This window comes from Galeopterus variegatus, unplaced genomic scaffold (genome assembly GCF_000696425.1).
Source record: "Galeopterus variegatus unplaced genomic scaffold, G_variegatus-3.0.2 Scaffold6343, whole genome shotgun sequence".
Classification (NCBI taxonomy): domain Eukaryota; kingdom Metazoa; phylum Chordata; class Mammalia; order Dermoptera; family Cynocephalidae; genus Galeopterus; species Galeopterus variegatus.
In genome coordinates this window covers 38037-52558 of record NW_007732454.1, presented here as the reverse complement: position 1 = coordinate 52558, position 14522 = coordinate 38037, and the positions used below count along the sequence as shown (strand labels likewise).

The 14522-nt window shown below is 34.5% G+C and overlaps 1 protein-coding gene across 1 annotated transcript in view; it reads right to left on the bottom strand.

Annotated features, from left to right (window-relative positions):
• The window catches only part of LOC103606144 (nesprin-1-like), a gene marked incomplete at its 5' end in the record, with an annotated part of 130330 nt that overhangs the window by 79397 nt on the left and 36411 nt on the right, over positions 1-14522 (bottom strand). The window contains 6 exons of the mRNA XM_008590735.1: positions 160-312; positions 764-928; positions 2651-2853; positions 3797-3893; positions 8996-9164; positions 9713-9825. Of these exons, the coding sequence (XP_008588957.1) occupies positions 160-312; positions 764-928; positions 2651-2853; positions 3797-3893; positions 8996-9164; positions 9713-9825 (900 nt within the window). The remainder of the gene's footprint in view (positions 1-159; positions 313-763; positions 929-2650; positions 2854-3796; positions 3894-8995; positions 9165-9712; positions 9826-14522) is intronic.

Genomic DNA, 14522 nt, shown 5'->3' with positions numbered 1-14522 from the left:
AATATATTTTTCGTGACAGGTGCAAAGCAGTCTATGTGGACAGGTAAAAACGACGCCCAGGAAACACAGAAACAGCTTTGCAACGACCTGAGTACCCTTGTTGATCTTTATTTTCACAACAGAATAGGTTTTTCATTTTATGATCCAAAAACCTCTTACCTCCAAGTCTTGAATTAATAACTTGACATTAATAAAGGAGACTTCTATGGGTTCAGAAAGTTTCCTATGGGCTTCAGTTGCAAAAACAGACAGAGTGGTAATACAGTCTGTGTATTCCTTCTTCATTCTGTCCATCTCATCAGCTCGAGCATACTGTTAGAAAAGGGGAGGCAACATTTTGAAAGCAGTTAAGCTACGACCCTGGAAGCCGCAGCCTTCACTTTCACATACTCTCTGGAATAGTTATATGCTAAGAAAGGCTCTAATTCCCGATTCCTATTTTAAATGAATTTGAGGTAACTCCAATTACTTTGAAAGGAAAAAAGAAACTAACATAGAGATGAAGAATTTGAAATGCGAATCATTCCATGTAAGTAGGCTCCATATGTCAACATAATCCTTAATCAAACTATGCATTTCTGTCATGTTCCTTCATTACCAATAGAAAAGAATGAGTAATGAACTATAAAACATGGCTTTAAACACATCAATACTCCGCCTTAATAAGCCCATGCTATAAAAATAAATTTGTCTCTAAACAGACTTTATCACAACATTTATAGCACATACATGTTTCAGGTGTGTATAGATCTGAAAGACATACTTGCTTGACTTCCATAAACAACTCTCTCCATCGCCCATTTAGCAATAGTAATTGCTGCTTAAGGTCACGGGAAACCACCTCATCACATGTTTCAATTAGAAAATTGCCAGCATCGTTCATGGCAGTGTGCTGCTGAATCCAATGAGGCAAATTTCGGAAAAAATCCTAAACAAGGAAGAATGCACACTTTTGTAAACCATAAAGCAAATATTAATAACTGATATGAAAGTGAGCAAACTAGGAGAAATATCTTTGTTCTAAAATTTGGGCAAATTTTAAGGTAAATCTTAAATCTCTTTCAAAATGCAAAATTTTAATAACTAGAAATACTGAGTGTCTTTTTAGCAGAACATCTCTGCCATATCTTTTGTTGAAGACAAAACAAAAATGACCATTTTCTGTTATTCCTATTTTACAGATGAAAAAGCTGAATTTCTGTTAAGTACAAGAGACTTGTGCATGGTCTTCAGGCTAGTAAATACCAGTGCCAGAGTCAAATAAAAAGGCATAATATATTAGAAAATTACATAGCTTTCTTAAAAATTTTTAAACAAATTTTGACCTGTTATTTTTGATTTTAAATATAGTACATTAAGATAATTAACTATCATGGAGATTAACCCCAAAGGAAAAATATTTTAAATTAAATATCTGGGTCAAGAACACTTAATACAATAACATCCTTTCTTATTGGTTTAAGGGTACACACTTGGCAATAAGACAGTTTCAACTCATTTCAAATTAAATGCATGTGTGCATGAGCAGGCACGCACACTCATACATCACAGGAAAAACCAAGGATACCAAAGATAATTCAAACTCTATTTCATAAACCATGTGTGGGAGGACTTCCTACATAAATAGATGAGAACACTTCTGTTTCTGGTGGTTATATTCCTTTGGATCAAATTAACACATATGACATCTACTAGGGCACTGCCAGTCTGATAAGAAAAGCCAAAATCTGTATGAGTAAGTAGTTATTGCCTTCCTTAGCTACACAAGAATACGTAATCTCTATGAAATAAAGAATGATAAATTATTTTAAGACAAAACATTTACTGGTACAAACAAAAATAGATGAACCAATCTTACATGGCAAGGAGGAAAAAAGAAACTAACATAGAGATGAAGAATTTGAAATGCGAATCTAATTTATGTACTGTATTTCCATTCTAATTTATGTACTGTATTTCTTAACGGGAAACTGACATTTTAATATCTTTTACTAATAAATTGATTTCCATGTGCCAAGCTCCCAGTAAGAAGTATATGCATGGAAATCAGTCCATTTAATGTGATATTTACATATAAGTGACATTAAAGTGAAACCATAACTCTCATTGCATTACAGACATGTGTAACTGGAAAGAAAGAAAAAAAATCACTCCTACCCAGAGTGAGACCCTTGACTGAGGGTTGATAGGATCTAAAAATGAATAAATAAAGAAATAAAGATGTGATGGTCTAGCTGTTCAGCTGTTGTATGCTGCCACACACAGCCAAAGCTGTTTTTTGTCTTCTACCGAATTAGTAAATCCACAGTCTGGGGCCCTAGAAAGGCTCTTCCGGTACAGACCTCAGTGTGAGTACAGCGCCCTCTGCTGCCTGTTGAATTTGGCCGACCCTCCATCAGTTACAGATCTTCGGAATGCAAAAGTCAAATGCTGGACTGATCAGGTGGGGAACTGTTTTAACAGAGCTTTTATTAAGCGCTGCACTTACGGGCCTAAAATAATTTATGAACCTGAAAGTGCAACTTTTCAGGCAAAATCAGGATTTTTGAGTCACACTTGCAAATAGAAAACTCCCTAGTGTACTATGCAGCAAATTCTCTCATTTTTAAATCCACATAATGTCTTTTCTTTTTGTATGAAATGAGCTTACCTTTTTAGCATTTTCTGACTGATTTAGCATTTTTTCAGCGTCCTCTAGCCAGGCTTGAAGACTAGCCACGGTATTGCTGTAGCGATCCCAGTTAGAAATCACTTCTTCCAGCATGCTCCTCACGCTCCTAACTTCTACAGAGAGATTCCTCCACTGAGCAGTGGTTTCATTCATGAATTTCATTACATTCTCAGCTTCTTCCACTAAAACAGATAAAACCAATTGAAATCCTTATTTTATATTTTAAAGTCACCATCCCTTTTTTCTATGGTCTTATACACTGGTGTGCTACACTGGCAATCACAAATGCCAGAGTTCATTTTCAACAAATACGATTATTTACAAAATGAAAACAAACATTATTTTATAAATTGTACCTTCACACTTAGTCTCTCATTTACTTGATTATGATATTCAAGTTATTCCATTTTTTGGTCTTTAATCCTTAGAATTAAAAATAGTTTGAAAAATTGCAATTTAGAAAATGAATGCTGATTTTGCTCTCACTTAGAAGATCACACACATAAACTGACACACTCACACACTGATGGAGTTTGCATGGATTGTCCTCCCAGAACTCATGTGGAAATTTGATCCCCAATGTGGCAGTGTTGGAAACTGATTAAGTCATGGGGCCAGATCCCTCACGAATGGATTAATGCTCTCCCTAGGTGGGGGGAGTAATGAGTGAGATCTCACTCTATTAGTTCCCGCAAGAGGTGGTTGTTTAAAAGACCATGGCACCTCCTCTCTCTCTCTTGCTTCCTCTCACCATGTGAACTGCTTGTACCTGCCACTGGCTGCCGTGTTCTACCATAAGTAGAAGAAGCCCAAGGCCTGCACCAGATGCAGCTGTCCGAGAATCATAAGCAAAATAAACCTCTGTTCTTTATAAATAACTCAGTCTCAGGTATTCTGTTATAGCAACACAAAATGGACTAATACAAACACACACAGAAATAATGATTATGTAGGTTAAGCATTGCACAAAGTCAAGGCGACTGAATCCAATATGTGCTCTCTAGGTTTATGGCATGGTCACACAAAGACTGTGCAGAGAAAAGAAATGATCTGATCACACAGAAACCTGCAGGTTCTAAATTCTACTACATTTAGCACTGCAACAAGTTCTCTAGCATGTTTTACCTGAACCATCTGCTTTGACATACATCTCAGCTGTCTGTTTCAAGATCTGGTATGTCACTTCGTATTGTTCAAAAAACTTGCTGTTTTCTATAAAAGACTAGAAAAGGAGCAATGGTTAGAAGGTAGCAACATTAGGCTTATGCAGAAATGCCAAAGTCAATTTTCTTCCATATAAGTATATGGATATGTTGCCCAAATTTGCCAACCTTACTCTTCTTGAAAATACAAAACTAATTTCACTGCCACAAATAACCTAAGATTATTCTGAGCATATAAATTGATTCCACACTTTTAATTTGAACTCAGAACTAGATTGAGAAAATATTCTGTTTCTTTACCACCCAAGGGTTTGCTCTTTGAAGAGACAGAAGTTTCTCCAGAGAACCTGTGCCTAACATTTAGAAAGCACTAAATTTGGAAGAACATTTTAAAGTGTCCCTCTGTGTTTCAGCTGTGGGATTCTGTTGCTCTTTGAACATAAATCTTGTTGAATGACTGCTCTGAGGAATTTCAGATTATAAATAAATGACACAGTGCACACGCACTTTCCTGAAAATAAAAAGTAAGTAGAAAAATGTAAAATAATCACATATTCCATCCGTGTTATCAAAGGTCTTATATTTAATTATTTAGTATAAAAATTACAGATAAGACATGTTTATATCTACATCCATATGTAATTTACATGTGTAATAGAGCCAATGGATACTATAAAATTGAGAACACATACAAAATCGTCAGGTAAATTTTATTGTTGTTAACTTCAAGAAATATGAAATAACTCCTATTTCAAAGATTATTCTTACTCTTCTAAAGTAGAAAATGAATGCAATTATAGTTAACAACATATCACCAAATGCTGTTTAATTTAACAGTATACTGAGTTCCTCTGATTTGAATCCATTAAAATACTTGATGTGTCACTATCACGAAATGCAAAATTAGCCTTTAAAAACCAACTGAAGTCCTATATAGTATGCTGATGAATGCACAATAGGAAGATGCAAAAGGCTGGTGTGCACGTGTAGAAAACTATGCATACAGCAATTTCATAGACATCCCTAGATTTCTACTAATAAACGATTATCATGTTTCAAGATAACATTTAAAAAAGTATATGATACATTTCATATCATTTTCTGTTTATAAAGCATTTATTTATAAGTTAACTATGCTTCAGGGACAAAGTGAAAAGAGAAAGCTGTGAGCTACCTGCAATGAGAGATTCCATGATGAGTACTATATTCAGTAACTATAATAGGTTTTTTAAAATTTTTATTTGAGAATTAAGAAAGACATTAGTATTGTGGTTAATCCATTATTTAGCCTATGTCCTGTTCCTACACCCCAGTTGGGGGAGGAGAAATTTATTGAAATTTAAATTTTGAATAATTTAACTGAACAAGCAAGTCATGATTTGAACAAAAATGGAAAAATATACCTAATGTTCAAGACACTGTGTAAGAAATAAAAGAGATAATTACATTTAGCAAAGTTTAAAAAACAGTCTATATTTAGTTTTGATGCAAATTTCAAGAAGCTAATGGGAAAACGATTGCTATAAACGTCCAAGAAATGGGAAACAGTGCCTGTGGTACAAAGGAAGACAAGCATGCTTTTGCAAGAGTAATTTACAAATCAATTAAAAATGAATGAGAGAGAAAAGCTTATTTCTAGTTTCATTTTTGGGTGGGAGAGGAGGATATTTTAAGAATATTATAAATGTAGGGATTCATTATTTTTGAGCTTTCCTATTATTAGAAAGACTAGGGAATTAATTTTTGAAATAAAATATCTTATTTGTTATTTTAATTTTTTATCGATCCATTTTTTGATGTGGCCCTTTTTTTTTCTGAGTATGGACTAAATGCATTTAACAATATGAATTATTTTGTTTATTAGAATCACTTTAGCAGGAGAACTGCTAAATCATTTTTACTGTAAGCTATCTAGCCAAACCCCTCAGAAAAAAATGCAAAAGTAAATACAAATGTATATTTAAAATAATAATGGCAGGATTACTTTATTTCTTTCAGAATAAGACTAAAACTTGAATATAAAATTGAACAAATAAGCCATGTTGGTCAGGGGACTTTTAAAGTTGATGATACTTCAAGAAAAAATAAAATACCTCTTTTTGAATTAAAATTCAAAATGCTAGTCGAGATGACTAAATTTCTACTCTCACAGGATGAATATAGATATAATAAATAAAATATCATAAATTTCACTTGAAGGGAGCTAGACAAGATTATTTAAGGTTTTTAAAATCAACTTTGAGGAGTAGTTTCATCAGGATTGTCTATTTAATTTAATAAAATAATTACAAATAATAAAATAGATATTAACATTATTTATGTGGCATTCACACAGTCCACAGTTCTGAGAGCTCTTCTTTCCCTTTATGTAAAAGATTGAAATGTTACCTTATTTTTTCCATAGTAAAATTGATGCATGTGTCCACTAACATGGTATGGTCATTATCAACAATTCTGAGAGCAAGAACCAAACCAATTTTTCTGATTTGCATTACAGCATGTCATCACTTGCCTAAATTAATTGCAACAAGCATTTGTGAAGTATTTTCTAAGAATTCCTTAAGCACTCAGGGGCTGCATATCCAAGCTGGGAAGCACATTGTCCAGTTCTCTAACCCTGAAAAAAAAATGTATTATCTTCCTTTTCTGCAGATAGATAAGACTGAATTGAGAATTCAGACTAAGGATGAGATAACTATGCCGTCTTAATAGACTGAATATGACTTTGGTTATTAGATGATATAGCCGCATATGGCTTATTGTAATATTTTTTTTTTTAGGAACTACGAAAAGGATTACATTTTAAGACTGGCTTTATAATTTTGTTTGAAAGTCTTCATGCTCTTCAAAATAGTCTCTTTGAAAGAGAAAGATTTTCCCAAAAACTGCAAAAAAGAGGCTCTATGGGATGTGACATAGAAGAAAAGCAGGATGTGCTTCTTTGTTTCTCAGAAAAAATTCTATTATATTATTATCATTATTATTAAAAATTTGGGAAAGACTAAGTCTTCTAGAAATTGAGTTATTCACATAGTCACATGGGTATTAAGTACTGGATCATGATTCAAACACTCTTCTGACTCGTGGCTGGTCTTCAACTATTGTCTCCAACCCCACATCAGGCTGCCTCACACATCAATTACAGCAACCATCAGGCTACAGTCCATACATGTAAAATATTGTCCAATATGGACCAGTATTAAGTAGAACTAATATTCACTTGAGCTACATTCTTTAGTTCACTAAAATGCAAGATAACGTATCAATGATTTGGTCTTTTGAGTTAAAAAAATTTTTTTACAGACAATTTTTAAGATAGTAATAGTCAATATTTAAGCACAAGGGCTTTTGACTTGGAAAGATTTAGATTCAAGTTCTGACTCCACATCTTACCATCTGTGCCACCTTGAAAGTGGCACATGGTGCTTCTAACCTGTCTCCTCAGTTTATACAACCATGTGAAAATGTCCAGCCCATATAGGCATCATCAGGATGAAAGATGATACAGGCAAAACTCCTGGTACATGGGAAACACTCAATAACTTAGTTATTAAAATGATTAAACAAAAAAGTGCCTTAAAACCCTTTATGAAAAGAAATGAGCAATAAACAGGTATCCTTAACTCAAGATGAGAATATCAGGAAATGTTCATTACAACATGCTATGTGTGTAGGGTGATTAGTAATTTTACAAATAATTGTGAAAGTTACCAAGCTGTTTGAAATAAGCAGCTTAGTAAACTTCTCTTTAACTTTACGGAGTAGGCAGGAAGTGCTGACTTTTTTTATTATTAATAACAGTTCCCTATATATCCTTTGAGAAGTTCAAAGAGAATTATTAACATCATTGTATTGGAACATTAACCTAGTAGAACAGTGTCATTAGGTGTTTAAGTCTGATTGGCTGTTCTTAAATAGCAAGAACAAAGAATTATTTCTGTATAATTAACTACTGGGCTCAGAGTGTATCATTTGATGTGACTAAACCTAAAAGTATAAATGCTTATCTATAGCTAATATTTAAAGGAATAATGTAATTGCTTGAATCTTAAAAGTTGGATTTTTCATTGCTTTCAAAATAATTTTAAATGAATAAAGGAACATATCGTAACAGATTTCACATTTTTTAACAAATGCTTCCTAGACAATTTTAGTAAATCTACAGAAAGATTTTACTTTCAACCAGTAAATCTTTTTTTTTTAAATACATGTTATATTTAGAAAATGAAATTAAAATGTAGCAAAATATATTATGGTTCTAAGATGCTTCAGTAAAGTATGATTTGAATAAGTGATCAAGCACAATATACTATAAAGTCACTGTGACCATTCAGGTTATAAATGAGCTGACATTTTACAAGTTCATTGATTTATCATTTAGAATTTGTGTTTCAACATAAAGGAAGAATAGAGGACTGAGATGCCCTATTAACATTAATTTTATGAGCAAATTTGTGCTGCAAATAAATTTGTTTAATCGATGAAGAGAAATAAACTGCCTTTAATAAATATAATACACTAATTACATGTAAATGGAAACTGCTAGTTACAGAACAACCTAATTCTTTCACTATCTATGTAGATATAGGATTATATATCTTGATGTCCCAAAATATGAGGGACTCTACAAATTAAGTTGGCACAAAGATATATAGACAAAATTTCACTCTTCTTGGGTGCACAGAAAGAGAAATGAGGCTCAGGGATGAGCATGAAAAAGGCACTCTAGACCTAATCTAAAAAAACAGTCCCCATGTGTACAATTGAGAATTGTTCTAAACTACTGTTGACTGGATTTTAGAAGATGCAAAGATAATCTCAAGTATTTTAATTCAGTTTCAATGGTGAACTCCAGTCAAAGTCATGGGTATATCATGCAAAAACTTTTTTTTTCCTTAAGTAGTAATGTCAATCATAATGGTTCAATATGATTAATGCAGCAAAATCTCTCTAAACTATAGGGTTTTAAAGAGTGAAATTCTAAAGAATATAGGTTTATATTTCAGATGATTATGAAAAGCTCATAAAATTACATCTAACCCATTTAACACAACAGTACCTTTATGTTTAAATTCAAGATTAAAATAGCATCAAATTGGTAGGTGTAAAATGCTAAATCCACGGGTCGTCTGATTTCTCTGTCAAAGCCCCAGGGACTTACAATGTAGTTTTGCAGAAGAAGCTCCACAGACTCTCTCCTCCCGTACTTGATGATCCAAGACTTCAGCTTTGACTCTGCAAGAACCAGCAGTGAGAGCAGACGGTACTTTAATTCTAGAAATTCCATTTTCATTAAGTGTAGCTCTGATGTGGAGGAAACAAAATGAAACCTAGAAATAAAACACCGAGAATTTACAGAATGTAACTAATAGTAACAGAACGATGCTTACTTAACCTGTTACATGCCAGCCTTAAATATAATGTAGCCATAAGGTCTTCTAAACTCTGGCTGATTACTATCTGGAGATCTAATTCCTTTTCTACCTCTGGGTTTAAAGGCAAAACATGATTGATTGAAGTCTTTGATTTAGTTCTTTTCCCTGCCAACACATCTCTCATCTTTTTCTTTTATAAGCTGTTTTTGCAATATTACATAATGTTCCTTACAGTGCTGAATAAAAATACAGCCTATGAAGAAACCATCTCTGTGATTTCCAGGCTGTGGGTACATTCGGGTTCACTCATTGCAGTTAATAATATATTAGGATGTTGGCATTCTTAGTATATGTTATGGGAGCCACTTTTTATTTACCAAATATGAGTATCTTTGTAAAAAAACAAAAAAACCCACACAAAACAATTCATTGAAAAGAAAAGACATGTAAAAAGCATCCACCAGCATTCTAAAAAGAGACTTCATTTAAAACCATTCCCTTACCTCTCGGCCATGTCCTCTAATTGATCAGGTGGCACTGGGATCCCATTAACAGACCTGGTCCGGTAGATTTCATGGAATGCTCTTTTGTGGGCATCTGTGTTTTGAAGCAGATCCTAAGACAAAATTTTAAAAAAATAAAAAATGAGGAAACATGTTCACAGGAGGCTAAGAAGCATAATTTTCAGCCTGCACGGATGAGTCAATGTATTCAACAACTTGATCCTGCTGCCACATTCATATGCAGCTCAGTGCCTATTACAGGCTTTTACCTTGAACAAGAGCCAGGTGCTTCTGTACAAGACACTATGCTAGAGCAGTGTCTAATAATTATGGCATCTTTTAAACACACATGACACTTGCACAGCAATGTATTTAGACATTTTAAAGGCACATGATCCAAAGGAAAATGTAATTATTGCTATAAACAATTATTTTAGTATTCTTCCTCCATCCTTGATTTTGGATATGTTGGTTTTTAGAAGTTTAAAACTAAGCATAACAAATTTAACCCTTTAATGGTAAAAGATATTAGATTATTTTTTAAAAAATTTTAATTGACATATATCGATTGCACATTTTTACGGGGTAAGCAGTAATGCCGAGTTATATTTCAATACATGTAGACAATGCGTGATGATATTTTATTTTGAATATGTGTGGGCTATTGCTATAAAGTAATATTTGTTTGCCATCTAAAATGTTAATTATACAACAACATACTTTGAAAATATCCCTTTGTTTAGAAAAATTCAAACAGGTGCAGGGAATGTCCCATAGCACAGTAGAAAGATAAAATGTGATGTTTAGAAATATTCTTTACACTCTGTATAGAACTCTGAAGGTTGGATTCATTTATTTAGGTTAGTATGATCTTCCTTGATTTGTTTGCCACATTTTTCACCGTCCACAAACTTACTTATAAAAAGACATACATGTATTTCACCCCTAGCCAATTTCTTGCATGGAAGCAAGGAAATAGTGAGGTGAAAAGAGATTCATGAAGGATTTGATGGACTAATTGGAGAAAATATAAGCAAAAAACCCTAAAATCAAAAGAGACACACTTGATAAAAGAAACAAACGAAGGCACTTACATCATAAATTAGTTTTAAGGTCCATATGTGTTTGTCCACATAAATTACATCTTAAAGCTGTAGAAAACTTTAGGGCCAAACTGCTTCTCTCCTGATATATTTTGCTAGATCATGTTTTGACTTGCTCTGAGTCTGTAGGTAACTTCACAGATATTCACAAGTGATTTGTACCCAAATGGGGGTTACTATGGGCAACCAAGAGCCAATGCCAAGAGGATAGAGGACTATTCTTAGAGTAGCTATTGATGATGAGTATTTTAGTTACTCTCCATCTCCTTTATTACATCCAGACACATGTCTATCATTTATGGTTTTGGTGGAAACTCCCCCAAGTGACTGCAGAATAAACCTGAAGCCATCACCACAGCTAATTCTAATTAGTTATATGTGACAGTTTTTAGTATCTAGTGTATTGAAAAAGTCTTTACAAGATACCAAAATAAACAAACAACATTTTCAGACAAATGATAAAGGAACTTCTGCAGTTGACTTGATATCACTGATTCCTCTGAAAGGTCCTTTTGCTATAAAACAGCAAACATATGATTTTAATGCACTTTGCTGGGAATCACAGCAAGTAAGTGAAATCTTTTAAGTTTCTCATTCTCAATAAAACATGACCCAAAACTAGATCACAGACCTGTGAGCAAAAGCAAATAGAAAAAGCCAGATAGTCCTGGGCAAGTATCTATACCATTGCTGCAGGAGATAGAATCTTAGAATATGAATAAGTTGAGAAACTAAAATGGGATCTCTTCCATTTAGCCAGAACCCTCAACACGGGCTAACTGGCCCACTTTTAGCAAATGCAAATACAATAGAAGGAAAGCAAAGATCACCAACCACAGGAAACAAGTCACCATGAATAGGAACCAGCAGAAACAAAGTTATGATACTAGAAAAATGTTGGAAATTTGATACTTGACAAAAACAGTATTTAAATTAGAAAAATAATCTGGACAAAGTGTTCTTAATTTCTTATATCTATTAAGAGGAGATTTAGATATTGATTGACTTTCAATTTTGTTAGTATCTATGGTCAAATTTCAAGGGCAGTCATAGTGCACAACTGGACTTTATAATGGGCAAACCAGCAGGGGTAAAACCATGGTGTAAGAAAAATGAGCAAGCCAAAAAAACAAACCTAACCTCCTCAATCAATTTATTAAAAAGCAAAAAATTAGGGGGGGGGGAAGGCAGGGCAAATAGACAGTAAAGAGTTAGATGGTAGAAACAAATTCAAGTATATCAATAAGTGTGAATGTTATATAAATTTCCTAGTTAAAAGACAGAGATTGTCAGATTGAACAAACCAAACAGAACCATCTACTTTTTATAAGAGATACACCTAATCATTAAGAACATGGATAGGTGGAAATTAATAGAATGAAAAACAACATGTCAGGCAAATACTAACAAAAAGAGACCATATTAGTATCAGACAAAATAGATTTCAGAACGGAAATTGTTATAAATAATAATTTTAATAAGCAATAATTCTTATAAGTATTAATTGATTAATGATGAAGCTTGCAACTTAGTATAAGATATTTTAATGCTGAGCTTAAACATTCTTATTAAGCCTCAAAATATATAAAGCAGTAACTGATAGAATGACAAGGAAAAACAACGAATCCACATCGCTGTGGGAGTTCTACCTCTCTCAGTGATGGAGACAGAGTGCAGGGAGCAGGTGCAGTAGCAGGTGGTGTGGTAAGAAGGGCAGCAGGAGGGAAAGAGCTGCAGAGGGGCCTTTGTAAGAACTTTTGTGTTTATTTTGAGTAAATGGAAGCCAGTGGAGCATTTTGAGCAGAGTGCTGAAATGATCCAAGCTGCATTTCAAAAGAATGGCTGTTGCTAGTCTACTGAAAATACCCTGTCCTTGATACACTTGCTTCCTTTGGCTTCTAGGACAACAGAGTGGCTGGATTTCCTCCTACCTCACTGGCTGGGCCTCCTTTGGCTTTTGCAGGTTTATCTTCTACTCTTTGATCTCCTAATATTGAATTCCCTTGGGACTCAGCCCTTGATCATTTTCTTTTTTCCACCTATACTTATTTAATTTCTTCAGTCTCAGAGATTTAAATATCCCTCTATATGTCAATGATCTGAATTTTTATCTCCAGACCACACATCTATCCTGAACTCCTGCTCTGTTACTTCCTACGACGTATTCCACATGTCTGTTTGGGTGAGAAAAAGACTTATCATTCCCCAAACTGGTCTTTCCTTCCAAACCTGCTTCGTTGTCTCCCCATCTCAACTCATGAAACTCCACTTTTTCAGTTGCTTAGCCCAACAATTACAGCATCATTTATGACTCCTCTTCTTTCACAATTCATATCTAATGCTGAAAATTCTGTTAACTCTGCCCTCAAAATGTATTCAGACTCTGACCATTTCTCATCATCTCTACAGCTCCCACCTGGCTTCAACCACTCTACCTGGATTATTGCAATGGTGCCCTGGCTTCTACCCTTCATCCCTAACCTAGTCCCTTCTCACATAGCAGCCAGAGAAATACCATGGAAACATTGCTGTTCCTCTTCTAAGAAAATGGATGAGAAAAGATGGTTAGGGCATGACAGAACAATTAACAATGTCAATGTGCAATTAATAAAAGTACAAAGAAACAATACTGGGAAAAAAATTGTGGCTTAACTACAGGCCCAGAAAAGATTACAAAATATATTTTAAAAAATTTTGGGGGCTGGCCCGGTGGCACACTGGAGAGTGTGCCGCTTGGGAGTGCGGCGGCGCTCCCGCCGAGGGTTCGGATCCCATGTGCAGACCGGTTCCCGCTCACTGGCTGAACGCGGTGCGGGCGCGACACCGAGGGTTGCGATCCCGTTACCAGTCAGTAAAAAAAGACAAAAAGGAAAAAAAAATTTTTTTTTGAACAACTTTATGCCCATAACTTTTAAGACTTATTCAAATGGACAAATTTCTAGAAAGCATGACTCAATATTGACTCAATTAAAATTTTGAGAGTCTGAATATGGGGATACAACAGTGAAAAAAACAACCATCCTTGCACTTATGGAGTTGACAAGATAGCACAGGAAATCAAGCAATAAATAAGATAAATAATTAAAACAGATGACAGTTGAAATGATGATAAATTCTAGAGAGAAATATCAAACGAGAAAGGGGGATAGGGAGTTTTGGAGAAGTTGTAATTTCAAAAGAGTTGGCCAGGAAAGGGTTGACTAAGAGACGACCTTTCAGTAAAGGCCCCAAGGAGATGAGGAATAATGTAATGGGAATATCAGTAGGAGAATGTTTTAGCCAAGGGAAGAGAGAGAACTTTCCAGAGGTTTGGCAAGGGCAAAGACCCTGAGGTGGAAATGTGCTGGCCTGTTGGATGTCATCTTTCCAGTGAGATTTTGCTGACTGCCCTGTTTAAAAGTGCAACACAACCTAATACCCCCTGGCCTTTTACCTTCTAACCTACACTTTTTTATTTCTTATATTTATTAGTTTTATCTGCCTCCTCCCATTAGAAGGCCAGTTACCTAAGGGCAGGGATTTTTGTCTGTTGTGCTTTTGGGTTTATCACAAATGCCTGGAGCACTGCTTCTTGCAGAGGGTGAACAATACACATTTCTGTTTCTCGAAGGACTAGAAGGTATAGCCAGGAGGGAGGAAGGAAACTAGGAAACCAAATGAAGAAAGTGTCTCAAGGATGAGGGAACGATTATGTAAGATGCTTCTGA